The sequence below is a fragment of the Rattus norvegicus genome, chromosome 20 (assembly GCF_036323735.1).
Source record: "Rattus norvegicus strain BN/NHsdMcwi chromosome 20, GRCr8, whole genome shotgun sequence".
Classification (NCBI taxonomy): domain Eukaryota; kingdom Metazoa; phylum Chordata; class Mammalia; order Rodentia; family Muridae; genus Rattus; species Rattus norvegicus.
The window spans coordinates 12,282,088-12,302,500 of NC_086038.1; the positions used below are offsets into that span (position 1 = coordinate 12,282,088).

At 47.1% G+C, this 20,413-nt stretch overlaps 1 protein-coding gene across 4 annotated transcripts in view; it reads left to right on the top strand.

The window, feature by feature from the left end:
* Positions 1-1,949: 1,949 nt before the first annotated feature.
* Positions 1,950-20,413, top strand: part of Dip2a (disco-interacting protein 2 homolog A) — an 89,483-nt gene continuing 71,019 nt past the window's right edge. Inside the window, exons 1-2 of one of the 4 annotated variants that reach the window (XM_039099077.2) lie at positions 1,950-2,180; positions 19,076-19,147. In XM_039099077.2, the coding sequence (XP_038955005.1) occupies positions 2,090-2,180; positions 19,076-19,147 (163 nt within the window). In that variant the 5' untranslated portion in view covers positions 1,950-2,089. The remainder of the gene's footprint in view (positions 2,181-19,075; positions 19,148-20,413) is intronic. The other 3 variants (XM_063279522.1, NM_001191564.3, XM_063279521.1) reach the window with 3 other exon arrangements.

The window sequence follows — 20,413 nt, forward strand, 5'->3', positions numbered from 1 at the left end:
ATCTTCCTGGTGCTTGCTGCATACTGACTTTTTTTTTTCTTTTTTCTTTTTTTTTTTTTTTTGCATGCGTTTCATAGGGTTTGTCACTTGATTGCCTGTTGTTTGCCACAAGCTGCCAACTGTTTCGTATTAAAAGGCTCCATTTTACCCACTGTGTATTTCGTTTCACTGGGTCACCTCGCCGGGTCTATACTGATGACTGAGTCTGCCTTTACCTCTGTTCAGCCGGTTGAGCTGTAGAGATAAACAGAAGGATCCAACTCTCCCTAGAGCCCTAAAGCAGTGACTAAATACTTACAAAAAGACTGGACTGGAGAGACAGTTCACCAGTCAAGAGTACTTGTTGCCTTTGAAGAAACCTCCGGTTCCAGCACGCATGCGGTGGCTAAGGGTAGTCTTAGAGTTGAAGGGCATCTGGCGCCCTCTCTGGTCTCCTTTGGTACTGCATGCATGTGGTGAACAGATATTCTTGCACGAGATGAACAAAACTCACACATAAAATAAGCCTTAAAAACTGTTTTGAATGCTCTAAAGTGTTGTTAAATGCTGCTTAGAACGTTTTGTGTTGAGCTTATAAGTCTTTATTGTAAACACTTGTTCTTTTGTCCCGATGTCAATAGGTAAAAATTCAGCTCTTCGAAGGACAAGTTAGACCATTCCCTTATTCCTGGCAGTCTAGAGTGAGAGGGACTGTCAGCTAAAAGCTGCCCCTTCCCCCCAGCAACCTGCCTGCTGGAATGCCTTCAAGTCTGGCTGTTTTGCATACTTTACAATCAGTGTGAAAATACTCCAGCAGTGGGATAACTACTGCAACTGAATCCAGGATACCTGATCCAGGAAGCCTTGGCCCGGCCACACCCACCCCAGACAGTCTGCAAACCACCCGCCTCGAAAGGCCCGAAGCCCAGTTGCCTTTTCACAACCAGTGACCTTTCGACAGCTATTCTCCATTCAAGGCGACAAGGAACACCTCCTTTAGAGGAAACCAGTGATTGGAGGAAGGTGAAAACTGTTGACCAGTTTTCACGCAAAGCTTGTGACTGCTTCCTACATGAGCTTGCGACCTGCGGAAATAAATAGTCCTCCGTTTGCATACCACGCACCCTGGCTGTAGAACCAGATTAGTCGGCTCGGATGTTTTAAAATCAGCTGGGGACACCTTCCTATGCTGTTTCTTGTGGATGTAATATTAGGCTCACTAAAAGCCTCCAAAATGGTCTTTTTGTTGCCTACCTGGGATTTTTAATGTATGTAGAGAGGGATGGATGATATGGTAATAGACAGTGGCAAGAGGGGGGGCTAAAGAGTACTAGAAGTAAAAAAATGTGTGTGTGTGTGCGTGCGCGCTTGCGTATATGTATATATGTGTGTATATGTATGTTTATACATATATGAAATATATATGTATATATATGCCCCCGCTCTGGGAATAGCTCCTTCAAAAATTCTACTACGGTTCCCAACATGTCATAGCTATGCTTCCACGCCCAAGGTCATCTCAAGGACTGAGAAACTGCCAGAGCTCCTTCTTGGTCAATGTCAGAGTGCTTCCAGGGTCATTGGGTAAAGCAATAAGCAAACACACTTTAAGGCCGGCGAAAAATGCCAGAGTTTGCTGACACCAGAGCAAGAACGCCGACAGGAGAGTTAAGCGTGCCAGCAGGCCTGAGGAAGAAGAAGCTGGGGATCCGGGAGGCGGGTCACCTGGGCGACATTGAAGCCAGCTCACAGAGGTGGTCGCACGTATCCCGAGGCGCCTCTGTCCAGCTCCCCCGCCCGCCGCTCCTCTCGCGCCCCCAAGGCGAGGAAAGCTCCAGGTTTCTCCGACGTGGCTCATTGGCCAATGGGAGCGAGCCTTTAAAGTTGCTGGGCGGGGCCGGCCCGGCGTACCCGCGCAAACGTTGCCCCGCCCCTCAGCCGCGCACGCGCGCGCATCCCCGGCGCGCTCCCAGAGCCGGAGCCGGAGCCGCCCGCGCTCGTGCCCGCGCCCGTGCGAAGCAGCCCCGGCCGCGCCCCGCCCGCTGCCGGCTGCGGGCGGCCGCTGCGGGTCTGCAAGGCCCCGGTGAGGGGAACGCCTGAGCCACCGGCCATGGCCGACCGCGGATGCCCTCTGGAGGCGGCGCCGCTGCCCGCCGAGGTGCTCGAGAGCCTGGCGGAGCTGGAGCTGGAGCTGTCCGAAGGTGAGAGCCGCGGGATAACCCCCAACCCCGACAGGGACCCTCGCCCGAGACCTCTCCCGGGGACCTTCGGGAGCGTCACCCCCGGAACCTGCTGGGTACTCGCATGCGGGATCCCCGCCGGCCTTCTCTCCTCATCCCTGCTTGGGCCGCTCGCCGGAGAGCCCGCCAGCTTCTGCAGTCTGGCGGGTGCCCGGCCTCCGAAGGACACCGGGAGGGACTGGCTGGGAGGTGGGCCTAGGCGCACTCTCGCTGCCCGAGCGTGGTCTGGGCTTCAGAAGCGTCAAGGCCACGGTCCGGGCTTCCAGAGTCTGCCTTGCAGCCTGTCGGCCGGCAGGAAGCCCGGGATGCAGAAGCCCAGCCCCACCCCTGGAACCTCAGACTGCCTCGTGAGCCTCAGTTTCCTCATCTACAAAACGAGGCAAAAGAACACGCACTCGCCGGGTGGATTATGAGGCTGAAGTGCGTTAGTCTAGCAGATGTAAAAGGTGTTAACACTTAAGAGGAGGTTTATTCCTTTATGGAATTTTGATACGAGTGTTTTACACTGGGAGGGTGGTGGGGGCGAGCCAGGGTCACGGTGCCTGCGTGGGGAGGTCAGAGGTCAGTTTGCACAGAGCCAGTGCACTCCTACCACCTTGTGAGTTCAGGGAATGAACTCAGGTTGTCAGATTAGAGGGCAAGTGCCCTGCCGGGCCACCCCATCAGCTTCCCCACTCTACGTGAGAATTTTAAAAAGTTAGAAAGTCAAATAAGTGGTTGTTAGAAACAGACGAGGGAAATAATAGGACTTCAGGGATGGTGAGTGTCGCCCTCAATTTGGATGTTGTGCCTCTTGGGATGCCTAGGAAAAGAGTTCTGTTCCCCCCCCCACTTCCTACCCCCCCAACCCCCAACAGAAAAAGCCCTGGAGGAAAAGCGTCTATGTTTGTTAACTCTGCATTTAAGACTTGTTAGAATCCATTTTTCCCCACTTGGATTATTACACTCTGCTGTAGTTGGTTTAGTGATTTTTTTTTTTTTGAGAATTCTCTTTTGCTTTTTATGTATATGGGCATTTTCTCCGCATGTTTGTGTATCCTATGCATGCCTGATGCCCCTGGAGACCAGGAGAGGGTTTTAGATCCTTGTTGGTGCTGTGACTTGAACCCAGGTCCTCTGGAAGAACCAACGGCCAGTGTGCTTACCTCCCCCCCCCCCCCACCCCCAGCCATCTCTCTAGCTCTGCCTTGAGAGTTCTTGATTCTCTTCGGAGGCGTGGTTGGGAATGACTCCGAGAAAAGTCTATTGTGCTGGATTTGATATGGCCCCTCGGGGAAAATCGCATAGTTGTAGTTTGGCTTTTGCATATCAAGTGTGCTTTTGCAGATTGCTCCTCATTCCGGCTCCAGAAATATCTGTTATTTCAGTTCCTTGGGGTTATACGTCTTAATGCTCGCCAGGAGTTTATAGTCCATTGAATGATTTCCTCAGAGCCAAAACTTCCTAACTTGTGGCAGGACCAGAGTTATACCAGCTAAAGAAATACCTTAATTAAATCTTCTTATTCTGATACCATTCTAGACATACATAGGGGTATACGTAGGGAAAGGGTATACAGTTGTGTGTCGTGGGGAGGAGCTGTACATGCAGAAAGGGGGCAGACAGTGCAGAGTTAATAGCAGGAGATTGCAGAGTGCGCCGGCAACCCCAGACTCAGTAACCATAGTTACTTGCCCTCTTCTAGACCGGCGCACTTCATTTTGCCACATAGGTTAAGTGATTACCTTGGCAGAGTCGCCCTTGGCCCTGCTCACAGAGAACATCCACACCTTAATGCCGGACCCTAAAGCTCGGGTTTATTGTTGAGATGTGGCCTTTCCCGTCGGCCTCAGGGATGCCTCGTCATACAGGCTGTGTTTTAGGTAGACTTTTGGAGTTTTCACACAGAGGCTGACATCTTATAAGTGTCCTCTGGCAAGTCACTGATGTCTAACATGTCTAAACTTGGGCTTGGCCAGCCGTAAAAGGAGGCAAACGTTTTACTGACATTTTCAAGGTTCTTCCCCCCCCCCGCCCCCCGGGTGTCCTGGAACTCACCTTATAGACCAGATTGGCCTTGAACTCACAGAGGTCTGTCTACCTCTGCCTCTCTCAAATGCTTGGCTTAAAGGGATGCATCACTATGGGATTCTCTCCTTCCTGGGGCTTTCTTTTTTCCCATACTCAGGGTAGAGAGAAAAGCACTGAATAGAGTAATGTCAGTTTCATAATACCCACATTTGTCTAAGTGAAGAATTCCTTAAAACAGGTTTGCCGTTGGGGGGTACATTGGAGGGAACGGGAAGAATTCAATACAGATAAGCATTGTGGGAAATAGGACTGAGGGAGATCGTACCCGGATGGTCTAGAAAGTTGTGTACCTCCCTCAGCTGCACACAAGCAGGAAGAGTTGGTGTCACCCAGACAATTTGGAAAATCCTGCAGGTTTCCCCTCAGCTGAACGTCAGCAGTGCCTAGACAGAAGAAGAAACACCTCTCTGTCTTTGTTCATAAAACATGGCCTCCTTCCCCAACATTACCACGGGTTTTATCATCTACCATGCTGATAAGGGTTGGCTCTCGGAGAAGGTTCTCTGTGGGTATGTTTGAGAATGTTGTGTTGGGGGCGGGCTATACTGTAGACGTACCGCGGCCTGCATTTAGAGGTCAGAGGACGACATTTGGGGACCCGTTCTTGTTCCACCGTGGGTTTCAGAGTTGAACTCAGATCATCGAGCTTGGTTGATCAGTACTTTTTACCCGCTGAGCCATCTTAACAGCCATCTTAAGAAACGTGAACAGGTTGAAGTAAATTGTAACGCCTTTTGAAGTTATTTTAGGTATTTGCCACAGCAGCAGCTGCAACAGCAAAGCCATGCCAGTGGCAGTTAAGAGCTCTGTAGAGGACCCTGGTCCCATTTCCAGCACCCCAACATGGTGGCTCACAACCACCTGTACCTCCAGTTTCAGGGCATCGAACACCCTTCTTCTGACCTCCATGGGCACCAGGCACACACGTGGTGGGCAAACATACATGCAGGCAAGACACTCAACACACATAAATTTAATATGAAAAACCAAGGAACAGGGTGGAACAAAAGCCACAGAACCCCCCCCCCCAACACCCAATTATATACACTTGAGCCATTGTCCTATTCTTTTGCCTTCTCTTGTTTGGTAGGGAGGGAGGGACTATGGGAGATTGCCACAGTGGACAGCTTGGGTGACAAGAAAGGCATCCTAAGTAGGTGGGCTGGCTACCGTCATTGTCATGAGAGGAACGGGGTAAATGGACCTTTTAATGATCAGCTGCTTAAGGGCAGTGAGGTTGGAGCGGCTTCCCAACGGAAAAAAGCCCAAGTCACTGCAGAACTCGACCAGAACGTTGAGTAGCCGATTCCAGTGCCGTGAAGTAGAAGAGGAGGGGAAGCTGCCCAGCTCTTACCAAGTCAGTATGACCCTGACAGCGAAACCCACATAAAGCCATCGCGCGAACAAGAAAATCCTGGACCTACTTCCCTGATGAGGAAAGACCCAGAATCCTCAGTAAAGTTCTCAAAAATGAAATTCAGCATCACGTTGGAAAGACTGTTTACGTGACTAAATTGACTTTATCCTAGCACTGAAGAGATAACTCAGTGTATGTGTAATTCAATACATTAATGGACTAAGAGACAGATCGCATGACCACCTCTAGTTGTAGAGAAAAACTGTAAAAACCCATCAACCCTTTCTGATAAAAATCACTGAGAGTCTAGGGATGGAGGGTTCATACCCCAATATGATGAAGTTTGTGTATGGCAAGCCTATAGCAAACCTCATACTCCAAGTGTCCCTGTAACAAGGTAAGAAACAGGTAAGGGAGACTTCTCTCACTACGTTTACTCAAGATAATACTTGGTGTCTGGCTAGGACAATGTACTAAGAGACACAGATAACAGGGCTACAAGTAGGAAAAGAAGATGGTAACATACTCCCTTTTTTTCAGAAGATATGTCTCTATAGGTAAGAGACCCATATAGATAAGAGACCCAATGACACTTCACCAAGAAACCCTTAAGAGCTCATAAAGACGCTCATCAAAGTGGCAGGGCACAAAATCAACATACAAAAATCAGTAGCCTTCTCGAATACCAACGACTGACCGAGATCATTGAAACAGTCGCATCAGCAGTAGCTGCACAAAAGATGAAGGACCTGTGGGAGAGCTGGCTAGCGAAACAGAGGAACAGTGAACAACTGGAGACCTAAAGGAAGGTGGGAACACACTAGGACATGGAAAGGAGAGCCCACGCTTGTGGATTGGGAGAATTAACATAGTGAAAAGCACCGTCCAACCAAAAGCACTGTACAGCCACAGCGCAACCCTAACAAATGAACCACTTACTGGCACAGGTAATGGCTGAGTCGGACTCCAGGAGCACAGGAGACCCACAGTCAACAAATGGGACCTCATAAAGCACAGCAAAGGCAGCTGAGGTGACAGAAGAGGCAGCCACAGAATGGGGAAAACTTCTGCCAGCTAGGTCATTCAACAGAGGGCTCGCGTCTAGAATGTGGTTTGCGTTGAACTAAAAAGCTAAGCATTAAGAGTATAACCAGCCTGGTTTAAAAAGAGGGGCCGAGGAACCGAACAGACATTCTCACAAAGTAGAAGAATGCAAACGGCCAGGCAAGACTTAAAAGCGTTCTCGTCCTTAGCCATCAGGGAGATGGAAATTGTCTGGCCTCAGTGGGAGAGAGGGTGCACCTTGCCTCATAGAGACTTGAAGTACTGTGGGGAGGGGGCATCCACTCACTCAGAGGAGAAGGGGGGTGGGGGGGAGAATTGTGGGAGGAGATGACTGGAGGTGGGCAGTGAGTAGGATATAAAGTGAATAAAATAATAATAATAATAATAATAATAATAATAACCAGTTATTTGAATCCAAAACAAAAAAAAATCCCTACTTAAAATTCTGTTACCCCAGTCAGACGGTCGTCATTAGGAACACAAATGCCAGCAAATGCCAGTGTGTATGTGGAAATCAGTCTGGAGTTTTCTTAACAAAGAAGGATGGAATGGGGGGGGAGAGGGAGAGAGAAAGAGAGAGACAGAGACACAGAGAAACAGAAAGAGAGAGGGAGAGACAGAGATAGAGAGAGAGAGACAGAGAGACACAGAAAGAGAGAGAGAGAGAGAGAGGCAGAGAGGGAGAGAGAGCTATGGATGGATACCCTGTAACCCAGCTATACCACTCCTGGGCATACACCCAGTAGGTCTTATGCCTTATGCACCCAGTAGGTCTTATACCTTCTCAGAGATACCTACTCACCCATGTTCACTGTTGCTGCATTCATGTCAGTTAGGAAAGGGAACCAACTGAAATGTCCATATCCAGGAAAAAAATGTGGTAATGTGCATGATGGGACATTACTCAGCCACAAGGAAAAGTGAAACATCCCAATTTAAAGCTAAGTGGATGAAGCTTGGGGGAAAAGTCATACAGAGTGAGAGCTGAGGTTCAGAAAGACAAAGGCCATGTGTTTGCTCGTGTGCAGAGCTTAGCTTCAAATCTTTCTTTAACTTGGTGCACAACCAGAAGCCAGGAGACTGACTAGAAAGCAGCCCTTTCTGGAGAAGGTGCACCTTAAGGGAGTTCAGTGGGTTAGAGGTAGAAGGAAGGTAGAGGAATGGAATTCTGGGACTGGAAAGATGTAAGCAAGGGTGAGCCTGGGAATGTAGGGGGATCCAGGGAGCGGAAAGGAAGTGTATACAGAAGCCGGTGTGGAAGGCTACTTTCTAACAACGTAACTAAAAAGTAGTTGCAGAGTTAGAAGGATACATGAAGTGGAAGGAGAGGAGGGAATATTGAGGTGAAAAGATTAAATGGGGATCAGGATGGGTGGATGAAGGAGGGACAGTAGCCGTGGGCTAAACAAAACTAAGGAGGAGTGAAAATGCCCCAGGAAATCAATTAGTAAGCTAATTTTAAAATACAGCTTTAAGAAAGGTTTGAGTAGAGTTGCCCTGTGTGGGTGGGTGGACAATGTTACTCCTGAAATACATGAATTATTAAATAAAAATCATGGTGTAAGGCTTGGGAAACCTCCCTACAAGTTACTGATGAAGAAATGTCCCAGAGGTCTCCAAGGTGACATAGGTTATTTTCATTGTCCTTGGTCACCCATTGTAACTACACGTAAGACCACATTGCTAAAGACACCATATATTTTGGTTGTAGGACATAGAGAAGTCAATTTCAAACTGACCAGGAAACTTTCTCCCTACTGGCTGACTTTCATAGTTCCAGAAGGTTCTATGCAGACTACTGAGGGAAAAAAGACATCAGTGGACTTACCCTGCAGGACTAACTGACCAGTCACGATGTGCTCGCCGGGTGTGATAGTCTCGTGACTAGTATAGGATAACGATTGGATTTGAAGTGTTCTCCACAGGAGGCAATTGCTTGCTTGGTTCTGCAATCCTGATCAGCCCATGGCTGATGAGGTCACAGGTCCTAGGGCTATTGATAATTGCTGACCGGTCATGCTCCTAAAGCGTCCCTTAAATATGTGTGTTTATAGCCGTAGACCCATTGCCCTTAGCTGGTCAGAGATGCTTCCTTTTGCACTGGGTAGCAGTCAGTGGAGAGAGATGCAGAACCAGTCAGAACCTTGAGACTAAAAGACTGAGCTGCTCAGCCCTAAGTAGGACGTCGATATCTCTCCCTCTCCTTCCCCTTCTTGTCCCATAAGACTTGAGGAGGCAGAAAGAATTTAGGAACTAAAGGACCGGGAGGAGTGCTTTGCAGAGCTGTCTTCTGCTCATGGCTGTACACGCATGACACTCATGCCCAAGCCTTGTAGAAGAGTTAGCCAGTCAAAGTTCTGGCGTAGATGGGGTGGGTGATCTCTAGGCCACATGGCTGCCACTACTGACACGCTGATGGCAGTTGGCAGTTTCTGGGTGAGGAGAATCCTTCCTTTTCAAGATGTGAACTGTTTTCACAGCAAGGCAGCAGTGATTGGGCTTAGTGGGTTATTAAAAAAAAAAGGACAGAGTTGGGGTGGGGAGTGGCAGCAGTAATGATTATACTTCACTGTATGTATGATTGTCAAGAATAAAGGAAAAATTTATAAGTCTTATGCCTGAACAGCTGTTGAAAAGTAGGTACCCACCCAGCAGTTTTCATTTTCCATCGTTTGTTTTAGACTGAGTCTTCCCGTGTAGCCCTGGCGGGCCTGAAATTCACTGTGTAGAACAGACTGCCTCCCAGTTCAGAGACTGACCTGCCTCTGCCTCTGGGATTAAAGGTGTGAGCCACCACACCCGGCTTCATCTCCAAAAGTAAAACGGGAAAAACCAGCCGGGAAGCCGTGTTTCCAGAAAGGCTGCTTAGACGGAGCGGTGGCTGCAGAGGAAGCAGGAGGAGTCGGAAGGACCTCGGTGACTTCTGACGGTGGGGATTGAGGGAGGGTGGGAGAGTGAGAAATGAAGGCTTTGGGCTTTGCAGTGCTGGCGTGTAATCACGAAGCGGAGAGAGGCACAGACAGCAGTATTTGAGGGGAGAGGCAGACAGCAGTATTTGAGGGGAGAGACAGACAGCAGTATTTGAGGGGAGAGGCATGCGAAGACATTAAGATTCTCAAGAAAGAACCTGTCTGAACAGAGCCCTGGGGAAGGGCTGTGAGTTACACTGTGCCAGTCCTCGCTCTGCAACGAGGTTTGAGTCGCAGATGGGCGCTCCGTTCACTGTTGCCACCAGAATGTGCTGAATGATTGGCCCTGACATGGATGTAGACTTGGGGGGACTGTAATATTAATAAAAGCGAGTGGGGGCTTTAGGACCTGGTCGGTGTTGACAGCTGATGGGAGCCAGTGGGGTGAGAGTGAATGTGAGTGTTCAGGACCAGGCTTCCTTGAGGCTAAACAGGAAAGGCGTTTAAGGAGGGTGGGTGACATGGAAACTGGGAGGTTTTTGTTTAGGACTCGGCAGATGGGAAGTCCGTGGAGGTGAGGGCCTGTTCCGTAGGAGGACCGTGTTCATGGAGCACAGGAAAACAGACGGGGCTGAAGACTCTTCCACAGCCCCTCTTACCCCATTAGGACTGACATTTACTTTAAGAAGAGGACAGTTAAGTTCTCTAGTATGTGCTTGTGTAGAAACCATGTTCCCATCATGAGGTCGGCTGAGCAGAAGAGGCGGGAGGCCGAGAGTGGGGGTTCAGTCACTACGGTTGCACCAAGACGACTGGATGGCTTTGGTGTATGAATGCTCGCCTGTTACCATTTCCAGTGTGTTAGCCGAATGCCCTTCGTGTGAGAGACATGTCAGTAAGGTTAGGAAATTGCCAGCCTCACCTAAGGTCGCTTGTGGCTGGTAGTTTTGAAGGTGTTTGTACCTGGACTGGCTCCCGCATGCGGGTTACAAAGCTTCCCACTGGAGGGACTAGTAGAACTGAGAGACCGTCTAGCTACAATCAGCTCCCTGAGTCTTCCTGTGTGATGGAGAGCACCCTCTCTTTATCCCTTGTCTTCAGGAGCAAGCACCTGTGTTTATTTTTCCCTCAGGGCAGCCCTTGGACTTGGAAGAGTTGAAATCCTCTTCTGATGGTGTTGGCCGGGCTGTAGATGGCCTTGGTGTTGCCCTTGCTGGCAGAGAGAAAGGAGTGTGTTCTTTCGGCAGTGAAGTGTGGATCAGGCTCTGTGCCCCGAGGGCTTCTGTCATCTGTTAGGTTCCCTTTATCCTGAAGGTCAAGCTTTAGTTCTCTAAAGAGAGGTGGCACGCACCTAGGTCTCAGAAGTTTGAAAGGAGACTCAAGGGCAGGGTGCTGGTGTGCTGGAGTGAGGAGCCTTTGCCACATGAAGCGTCCTCACGGAAACAGCATGAGGGGGTAGAGTCACCCTGAGCTAGTTGGCTGGCCCGCCTCTCCTATAGTGTATCCTCAGTGAGCAGTAGCCGTGTGCTGCTGCTGTGATCCCACCTCTCATCCCGCAGTGTGGCTGGGTCTCTCAGGTATGCGCGACAGCATCTAGCCTCCTGAGTGCATTCCAAGACAAACAGAAGAGGGTCTGCTGAGTTTCCCACAACATTTTTTCCACAGTCCACTCAGAGTGGTTAGCCTTGAACTCACTAAGTGACTGAGGCAGGCGCTGACTTGTGACTGCCTTACTCCAGCTTCTGAAATAGCTAGTGTTAAAGGCATTGTCTGTCTCTGCAGGTCTGATGCACATCTGTATACGTCCTGGGTCATCTTTAATTTATCTTTGTAATGTTTTTGATTTATGGCTTTACACATACATCAGTTACTAAATTTATTCTTGGATTTAAGATGGCATCTTTAGATTCTAGGTTTTAGCCATATAAATTTATCTTCTTGCTTTTTAATTACTCAAAATATATTGATCATGGCTGTATTCAAATTTCATGGTTTTTAGCTGTAGTTTCATATTGCCCTATATGCATAATCGTTTCTAATCAAATGTTAGACCTTGTATCTGTGGTGTGAATTTTGCTTCTAGTTAATACCATGTTCTCTGCATAGTGGGTCTATCTCTCCCTTGGCATGTGGATAGGGCACATGCCAGCTAAGATCCCATTGTCTGCTCATGGCAATGGGAGTTAAAACTGTCACCAGACCCTGAAAGCGGCCTTATTTGAAAAAAAAAATCAAATCTAAACCTTCTCTCTGTCTCTCTCTGTCTGTCTCTGTCTCTGTCTCTGTCTCTGTCTCTGTCTCTCTGTCTCTATCTCTCTGTCTCTGTCTCTGTCTCGCTCTCTCTCCTTGTATGTATATGCATCTGTGCCATGGAATGCGTGCATATGGAGGTCAGGGGTAGAAGTCTGTCTCTCTGTCTCTGTCTCTGTCTCTCTGTCTCTGTCTCTCTGTCTCTGTCTCTCTGTCTCTGTCTCTCTGTCTCTGTCTCTCTGTCTCTGTCTCTCTCTCTCTCTGTGTCTCTGTCTCTGTCTCTCCCCCCCCCTTGTATGTATATGCATCTGTGCCATGGAATGCATGCATATGGAAGTCAGGGGTAGAAGTCTGTCTTCTTCTTCCACTATGTGGCTTCCAGGGATCAAACTCAAGCCACCAGGTTCAGTGGCAAGTGCTCTTACCCACGGAACCATTTTTTGGGCTCAGGTCCCCTCTTTTCCATGTGTGTCTGACGTGTGGTTACTCAGCAGAGGCCTGCGTACTTTCCAGGGCTCCTTTCCTTTGAACTCGGAGTGCTCTGTGTGTCTGTTACAGCTCCGCTTGGCCCAGTGACCTGCTTTTTACTTTGTCTTTGGCAGACTCACAGCAGAAAATTAACCTCTGCTTCTTCACTTCTTTTCTAGTTTCATAACGTCTTCAGGTTAAAAAACAAAAAACAATTAAGAATCCAGGCTTCCCAGTTGTTTCAGTGAGGCAGGAGGTCTTTTAGGTTCCCACACTCCTATTACCATAAGTGGAACTCTCCTGTGTGAACATTCAGTTAGCGAATACATCTCCCCGTGTCTTTAAAAACTTGGAGATAAAAGAAGATAATGACTAACAACGTGTACGACGTCTGCTTTTAATTAAAAGCGTATGACATGGACCTGCAGACACTTAAGAAGCATACTTAATATTTGCTTTTTAGTGTTAACTATAAATAACTTAAGCTGTGCAGTAAGGTAGTTTCTGTTTTTGTGTTTTATGTCTTTATATTTAGAACCTTGTATTTAGAACCAGCCTTCAGGCCACCTTCTATGGTCCCGACCCACAACCCAAAACACCAGCAACTGTGTGTGTTTTCTCGTTCTTACCAATTTTTTTTTAATGTCACAAAGATGCACTTTTTGAGAATGGGTTCTTTTATTTAGTGGACTATCTCATATGTATATGTATATATGCATATACATATATATACATACATATACATATATATGACACACACACATTAACTGTCTGTAACCCATTCCTTTTATTGCTCAGTCATCTTCTATAGTGTAGCTTTACCAATTAGCAATATCAGGAAGAGAAGAGCAGTGTTGCTGTGGGCCCAGCGAGTGTTAGGAGGATGAGAGACTGAGCATGCTCCGTGTGTTCAATACTCAGCTAAAGAGATCAATTTCCTCTATCCAACAACCACTCCGACTCAGCGAGATGAAGCAGGTAACCTGACTAGTCCCATAGCTAGTAAAGAGATTGCATTTATGATTTTTGTCTTCTGGAAAATAAGCCTTCCAGATGAGAAGGTGCCGCTGGCAGGTCTCAGCAAGGACCGTGGGGCTGCAGAGGTGGCTCAATGGTTAGGAGTCCTTGCTGCTCTTGCAGAGGGTCTGGGTTTGAGTCTCTGCATCCACATGGTGGCTCACAAATGCTTATAACTCTAGTTTCGGGGGATACAATGCCCTCTTCTGCAGGCATCAAACACACACATGGCACACATATATACAAGCAGGCAGACATTCATGTACCTAAAGTCAAAGTAAATGTTAAAAAGAAATAACACTACTTCTATACAGTTTTCTGCAAATATTTTTAAACTTTTCTTCTGAAATAATTTTAGGCTCATAAGAAGTTTCAGAAGTAACAGAGAATGTATCTAGTTTTCTTCACTCACGTCTTGTGTAACCACAGCCTTGCCAGATCCTTTTCCACACATTCGCACATACTGAAGGGCACGTGGAGATTATGCTAAAGAGTATGCTCAGAAGTGTGTGAAGTGAGAATAGAAATCTGTCTGACACCTTACCTGAAGCTAAGTAAGCAGGACTAATGGTGTGTTGTTCCTTCCTGCAATCTTCTGCACCTGCAGGTAATTCACATTGACGTGAGTGTGTGCATGTACGTATGTGTGCATGTATGTATGTGGGCATGTGTGTATGTATGCATGTGTGTATGTATTTGTGTGCATGTGTGTATATGTGCACGTGTATACATGTATGTGTGCATGTGTGTGTGCGTGCATGCATGTATATATTTGTGTTCATGTATGCACACATGTATGTGTATATGCATGCATGCGTGCGTGTGCATGTGTGTATGTATGCATGTGTGTATGTATATGTGTGCATGCATGTGTGTGCATGCATGTGTGTGCATGTGTGTATGTGTATGTATATGTGTGCATGCATGTATGTGTGCATGTGTGTATGCATGTATATGTGTGCGTGTGTGTATGCATGTATATGTACATGTATGCATGTATGTGTGTATTACATACCTTTACTTTTATCAAAGCAAGCTCATTCTATATTGTGGATGGCTTGCTATTTTACTTGGTAGGAGTTCATGAATCATGTGCACAGCCAACAGAGCCTGTAGAAAGATGTGTGATAGGCTATTTTTCTGATGGACGGTTAGGCCCTAGTCAGTCATTGGCTGTCACCCACGGTGTTTGCTCCCTACCTTTGTAGAGTAGTTCAGTGCTTTTGACACTCAGTTTTTAGTCATCATTTGGTGAGTGAATGCCTTCATGGGCGCTGGACTCCTAAGTCTGTTTCTGTAGCAGCGGCGATCAGCTGCGGCTTCGTGCTGTACCTCCCTGGGAGTGTGGAAGTGCAGCTGCCTGCCCTGCAATCACCAGATAAGTCTGTACAGGGGTAGCCACGAGCCTTTCCAGAGAGCACAGATGCCTGGATGTTCCGGCATAAACAGCTCTCTCTCTGCCTCCTGCCAGGGCCTCACCAGTTCTGGGTAGTGGTTGGAAACAAGGCTCTGTTGTTTGTCTCTTTGTTTGTGTTTTATTGTTCTCCATGAAAGAATTGATCTTGGGTTTAGAAAGCTTGCATTTGAGTCCCCTCTTCCCTGGCATACCAGCTCTGTGCCAGGACTCCATTATGGGATCCAACCTGCTCCACGTGGCTGCATTCTGTGCGGTGTGTGCCTGGGGCCAATGTCCGTCATGTTGGGCACATGATGATGATGGCAGCGGTTACATATGAACGCAGAATGCACGTGACCACTGACATCTTTAAGCTTTAGGTTGGCTTAGGGGTGATACATGTTCAGCAGCCACAGACATCATACTCTGCAGTTCCACCTTCTCCCATGCCAGGGATTGGCCATTTATGACGTTCATTTACAGAGCCCTGTTGAAAGCCACTGTGCTTAAAGCCCAGGCTAGGGTATGGTGCTGGACGTCTCTGTACTAAATGCAGTTTACAGTCAGGGCCCAGTAACTTAGAATGGGATGTATACCCCCTGTATACCCCCTGTATACCCACTGTATACCCAGTGTAACGTGAGAACATCCGTCGGTGGCTGCCTGTGTCTCAGGTGATAGAAACGAGATTGCTTTTATCTTGTGTTGAACATCAAGCAGGCACCTGACATATTTAATATCTCAGTAGCTTTAGTACTCTCACCCTCGTAAAATGTACTGGAGACAGGACCGTAGCTGGGCGTGGTGATGTGGGACCGTGAAGTAGGCATGCAGAGGCAAAGGCACACGTCTCAAGGCCAGCCTGGTCTTCTTAGTGAGTACCAGGGCTGCATCATGAAACCCTGCCTCAGCCTTCTAAATTTTTCATTGAAATTAGTCACATTTGAGTATATCCAGGGTAAACAGTATTAATGTAGGCTGCTTTAAAAGAGTTATGCTTTAGCCTTGTGCATAAGTTGCAGTGCTAATCAGTGAAGTCATACAGTATTACCTTGAACCTGATGAGAGTAGTCTCGGGACCCAGTGCCTGCTGCGGTGGTGGTAGCGATGAGTCTGAGTATCCAGTGAGTGGACAGTGCCCTTCCAGAAGAACATTGTGGTGTATTTAGGGCCCAGAGAGCCGAGGACGGTGCCTCTCCAATGTCCTATGGTAGAGCAGCGAATCAGACTCGCTCATTGATGTGGATGTGTTGGTGTGAAAATGGAGTATTTAGTGGGAAAAACCAACATCAAAAGGAGAGACAGATTTATATGTAGGATAATGCCAGTTCAGGTCAAGTGAAACATATAGACACAAAGCTGTACATACGCACATATGCACATATACATACACATACACACATAAACACATATACACAAACATACATACATATACCCACATACACACATACATATATACACAAATATAAATACATATACCCACATATAAATACAGACTCATATACACACATACACACAAACACATACCCAAATATACCCACATACTCATATACACACTCATACTCATATGTACACACATATTCATATACACACATACACATACACACACCCACACCCACATACTCATATACACACACACACACTCATATACACACATACACACGCATTTATATATACATACTCACATACTCATATACACACATACACATCCACATATACACGCATACACACACGGCAGGAGATACTCTGTTACAGACCCTCTAAGCGCTACAGAACAGCTGCTTCTGAGGGCTGGGGCAGAGCCGCAAGAGGACAGTGAGATGGATGAAGGACAGGACTGCCGGCTCCAGACAACGCGCAGGCTAGGGGGAAGAGCTTTGCGGTAGCCCTGCTCATACTCTGGAAACTGCTTGTCTGTCCCAGAGACCTTTCCCTGCCTACGGACCAGTGAACACCCAGAACGTGTGTGAGGCTCAGTCTAAATGTCAGACACTCCAAAGAGTCTGTTTCTACCTGGCAAACCCTAGCCAAGATGGCTTCTTCTAAAGGAAGTACTTGGCTGTGCACTCGACAGCAGTGTTTCCTGATACTCTGCAGCCTTCTACTTTTTTGTCTGGAAGAAAGATGAAGGAGGACTTAGAAAACACCAAAAATGGGAAAAAAAAAAGGTGGTAGTGAAAACTGTATTAGTACACATTTGTACCAAAAATGAGTAATAAAACTTGTTGTAGTGTACATTCGTGGTCGAAGATCTTTGTGAAAATGTTAAGATCCACTGACAGCACCCCTAGTTTTGTGTAAGAACCAGAACCAAGTAGAAAGTGTGAAGTGATTTCCTCTTTCATTGCTGAATGGATTTAGCTTGCGTCCAGTTTCTATGTATAATAGCATTTATACAGAGGGGGCTGCGGGCCTTTTCCCGGGTCCTCGTCTAGGGCACGATGGCTGGGAGGTCTGAGCCTTTTACTGTTGTTTCTGATGCTTCACCCTGCACACGTATCACTTAAGGGTCTTGTAAATAGATGTGGATTCTGCTGATCTGAGGTGCGACCTCAGAGCCTTTGGTAAGATTCAATAAAAATTCACGTGTGTCTGTCTGTGTGAGTGTGCACTACAACGGTGCGCCCGTGGAGGCCGGAAGACGGTATTGGATCCGTTGGAGCAGGACTTGCAATCAGTTCTGAGCTTGTCACATGGTTTCTGGGGACCAAACTCAGGTCCCCTGGAAGAGCAGGACATATTCATTAACTGCTGAGCCGTCTCTCCAGCTCCGGAGTCTACATTTTGACAAGTTTCTAGGAGATGTTGATCACCTTTCTTTAAAAAAAAATTAAAGTATTACATACAGTAAGAGTCTATTTCCCAGTGCGGAGTTCTGTAAGCTTTTGACAGGTGAACACAGTTGTGTAATTCCTGCTAGATTTGAGTCATGCAAGTTCTTACACCATCCCAGACTCCTTGTCCCCTCTGACAGTCCCCTCCCTGTCTGCTGGCAACCATGTTCTATTTTGGTTCTGTGGTTTTACTTCCTCTAGAGTGCCATTATGTAGTTTAATGTATATATAGTATACAGCCTTTGAACCAGGCTTCCTTCACTGAGCGACGTGTACGTGAGATCCGCCTACACCACACGGTGGTAGTCTGCTGCTTTCTGCTGCCTTCCATACCGGGTTCATCCCAGCTTGCTTACCCAGTAACTCTCTTGAAAGGCATCAGTGATTAGTTTTAGGTTGTGCCAGGGAGTGGCATGTGTAGAGGTCTGAGGCCAGTCCCAGGTGTCAGTCTTCACTGTGATCTCCGAGACAAGGTCTCTTCTTGCTTGCTGCGGCATACTCCAGGCTGGCCAGCCTGCGAGCTTCTGGGACCGCCCCGTCTCCGACCCCATTTCACCATCGGAGCGCTGGGGTTAGAGGTGTGCACCACCACACTCAGCTTCGTGTGGGTTCTCGCCATCACTCACAAGAACTTTACTCACTGAGCCATTCACCCCAAGATTTTTATTTTTTTTCCCATTAAAAATCATAAAACTGGCTAGAGAGATAGTATAATTGTTTTACAAGCATGATCTCAGGGTCACTGAGTTGGATCCTGAGAACATACATTAAAAAGACAGGTGTGGGTGGGGCTGGGGAGATGGCTCAGGGGCTAAGAGCACTGACTGCTCTTCCAGAGGTCCTGAGTTCAAGTCCCAGCAACCACACGGTGGCTCACAACCATCTGTAATGGGATCCGATGCCCTCTTCTGACCTGCAGGTGTACATGCAGGCAGAAAGCTGTATACATAATAAATTCTTTTTTTTAAAAAAAGATTTTATTTATTTATTATATATGAGTACACTGTAGCTGTCTTCAGACACACCAGAAGAGGGCATCGGATCTCATTACAGATGGTTGTGAGTCACCATGTGGTTGCTGGGATTTGAACTCAGGACCTCTGGAAGAGCAGTCAGTGCTCTTAACCACTGAGCCATCTCTCCAGCCCCCATAATAAATTCTTAAAAAAAAAAAAGACAGGTGTGGGGGTACATGCTTAAATTCCAGTGTGGGGGAGGCAGAGAAGAAAATATTCCCTGGGATCCCTGGGGTTTACTGCAAGTCAGCCCACCTAGGCTTAGTTAGTTCCAGGCTAAGACACAGACCCCTCTCATAAAACAAGGTGAATGCTTACAAGCCCTACGATTGCCCTCTGACCTCCATGTCATGAGGTCACACACACACACACACACACACACACACACACTCACACACACACCCTCCCACATACACACAAATGTTTTTGGAACTTTACAAGTGATGAAATTCTCTTTTCCCACTGTTGTTGTAGGTGACATCACTCAGAAAGGATATGAGAAGAAGAGGGCGAAGCTGCTGGCTCGTTATATCCCCCTCATTCAAGGTACGGGCCTTGTGTAACTTGATACTGGGGTGCCGATGTGGCTTAGTGGTGGAACACTTGCCCAGCATGTGATAGGTCTTGGGTCCAGTCCCCAACTCTGCAGGGGATTTTAAAAACTGGTAGATGTTTCATATTTTATTAAGGGCTGAGTAATATGTCCGTTTTTAGATAACAAAATCCAAAGGCATAGATTATGATTTACAGCTTTGGCTTGATACAGATCTCACTCCCAAATATGACTTACTCTATTTCTGTGGTCACAGAGTGGCTATAGATTTCCTTAGTAGGCAAGGACACGTTATAAATTTTTGGATTCTTTGCACATTAATTTGCAGATTTGGCCAATTCATTATCTTGGATATTTTTTAATAGAACTTTATGACCTAATTCTAAAATGTATGTCTTAAGTACAAAAGGTCAAGAGATCCAAAGTGTGATGGGGGGAGTTGTCTGGCTAGTTATTAAGAATTATTATGTAAATGATTTAATTAATTAAAGTAAAGAGATCTAAAAAGAGAGAGTTATTCTAGGGCCATCATCCCTGAGAGTAGGTCGCTTTGCAAGGACAGGTGGATAGTGGGACAGAAAGGCTGGCCCAGATGCACACACACACATACATAATGGTCTTGGTTTAGGAGAGATAGCATGTGGCTAGGGTGTTGGCATACCCCCAGAACCTACATAAAATATATACAGTGAGAGACCAAAGTTAGCTTCAGGTGTGTTAGGCCCAAGGGCGAGAGGCTGGAACTGTAGAGCAGTGGGAGGATCCTAGAGGGGAGTGTCATCATCTCAAGGTAGGAAGGGTTTCTTCAGTTGCTGGAGATGCTACTGCTATAAGAGCAGCCATAAGAGAAAAGGTGAACACGTTGAGATGCATTAAACCTAACAGCTTCTCTGTAAGATCAAGAGGTACCTCAAAGAGAATGAGAAGTCCACCGCAGGCTGTGGGAGGATGGTCGCAGCATAAGTGATAGAACAAACAGCTCCAGAGTGTACAGGCACCACTGCCTGGTTGCTCTCTCTGCAGTTGCAGACAGGCATCTGAATGCCCAGGGGGCTATCATGAGGCATGGGGACAACTGAGTGCTAGGGGGCTATCTTGTGCTACTAAGAGGCCATGTTTTTTAACGTGATAAGAAGAATGGGTGAAGATTTAAATAGGTTCTTCTCCTATTTTCATAATGATGATGATGATGACGATGATGATGGTGATGATGTTGATGATGGTGGTGATGGTGGTGGTGGTGATGATGATGATGATAG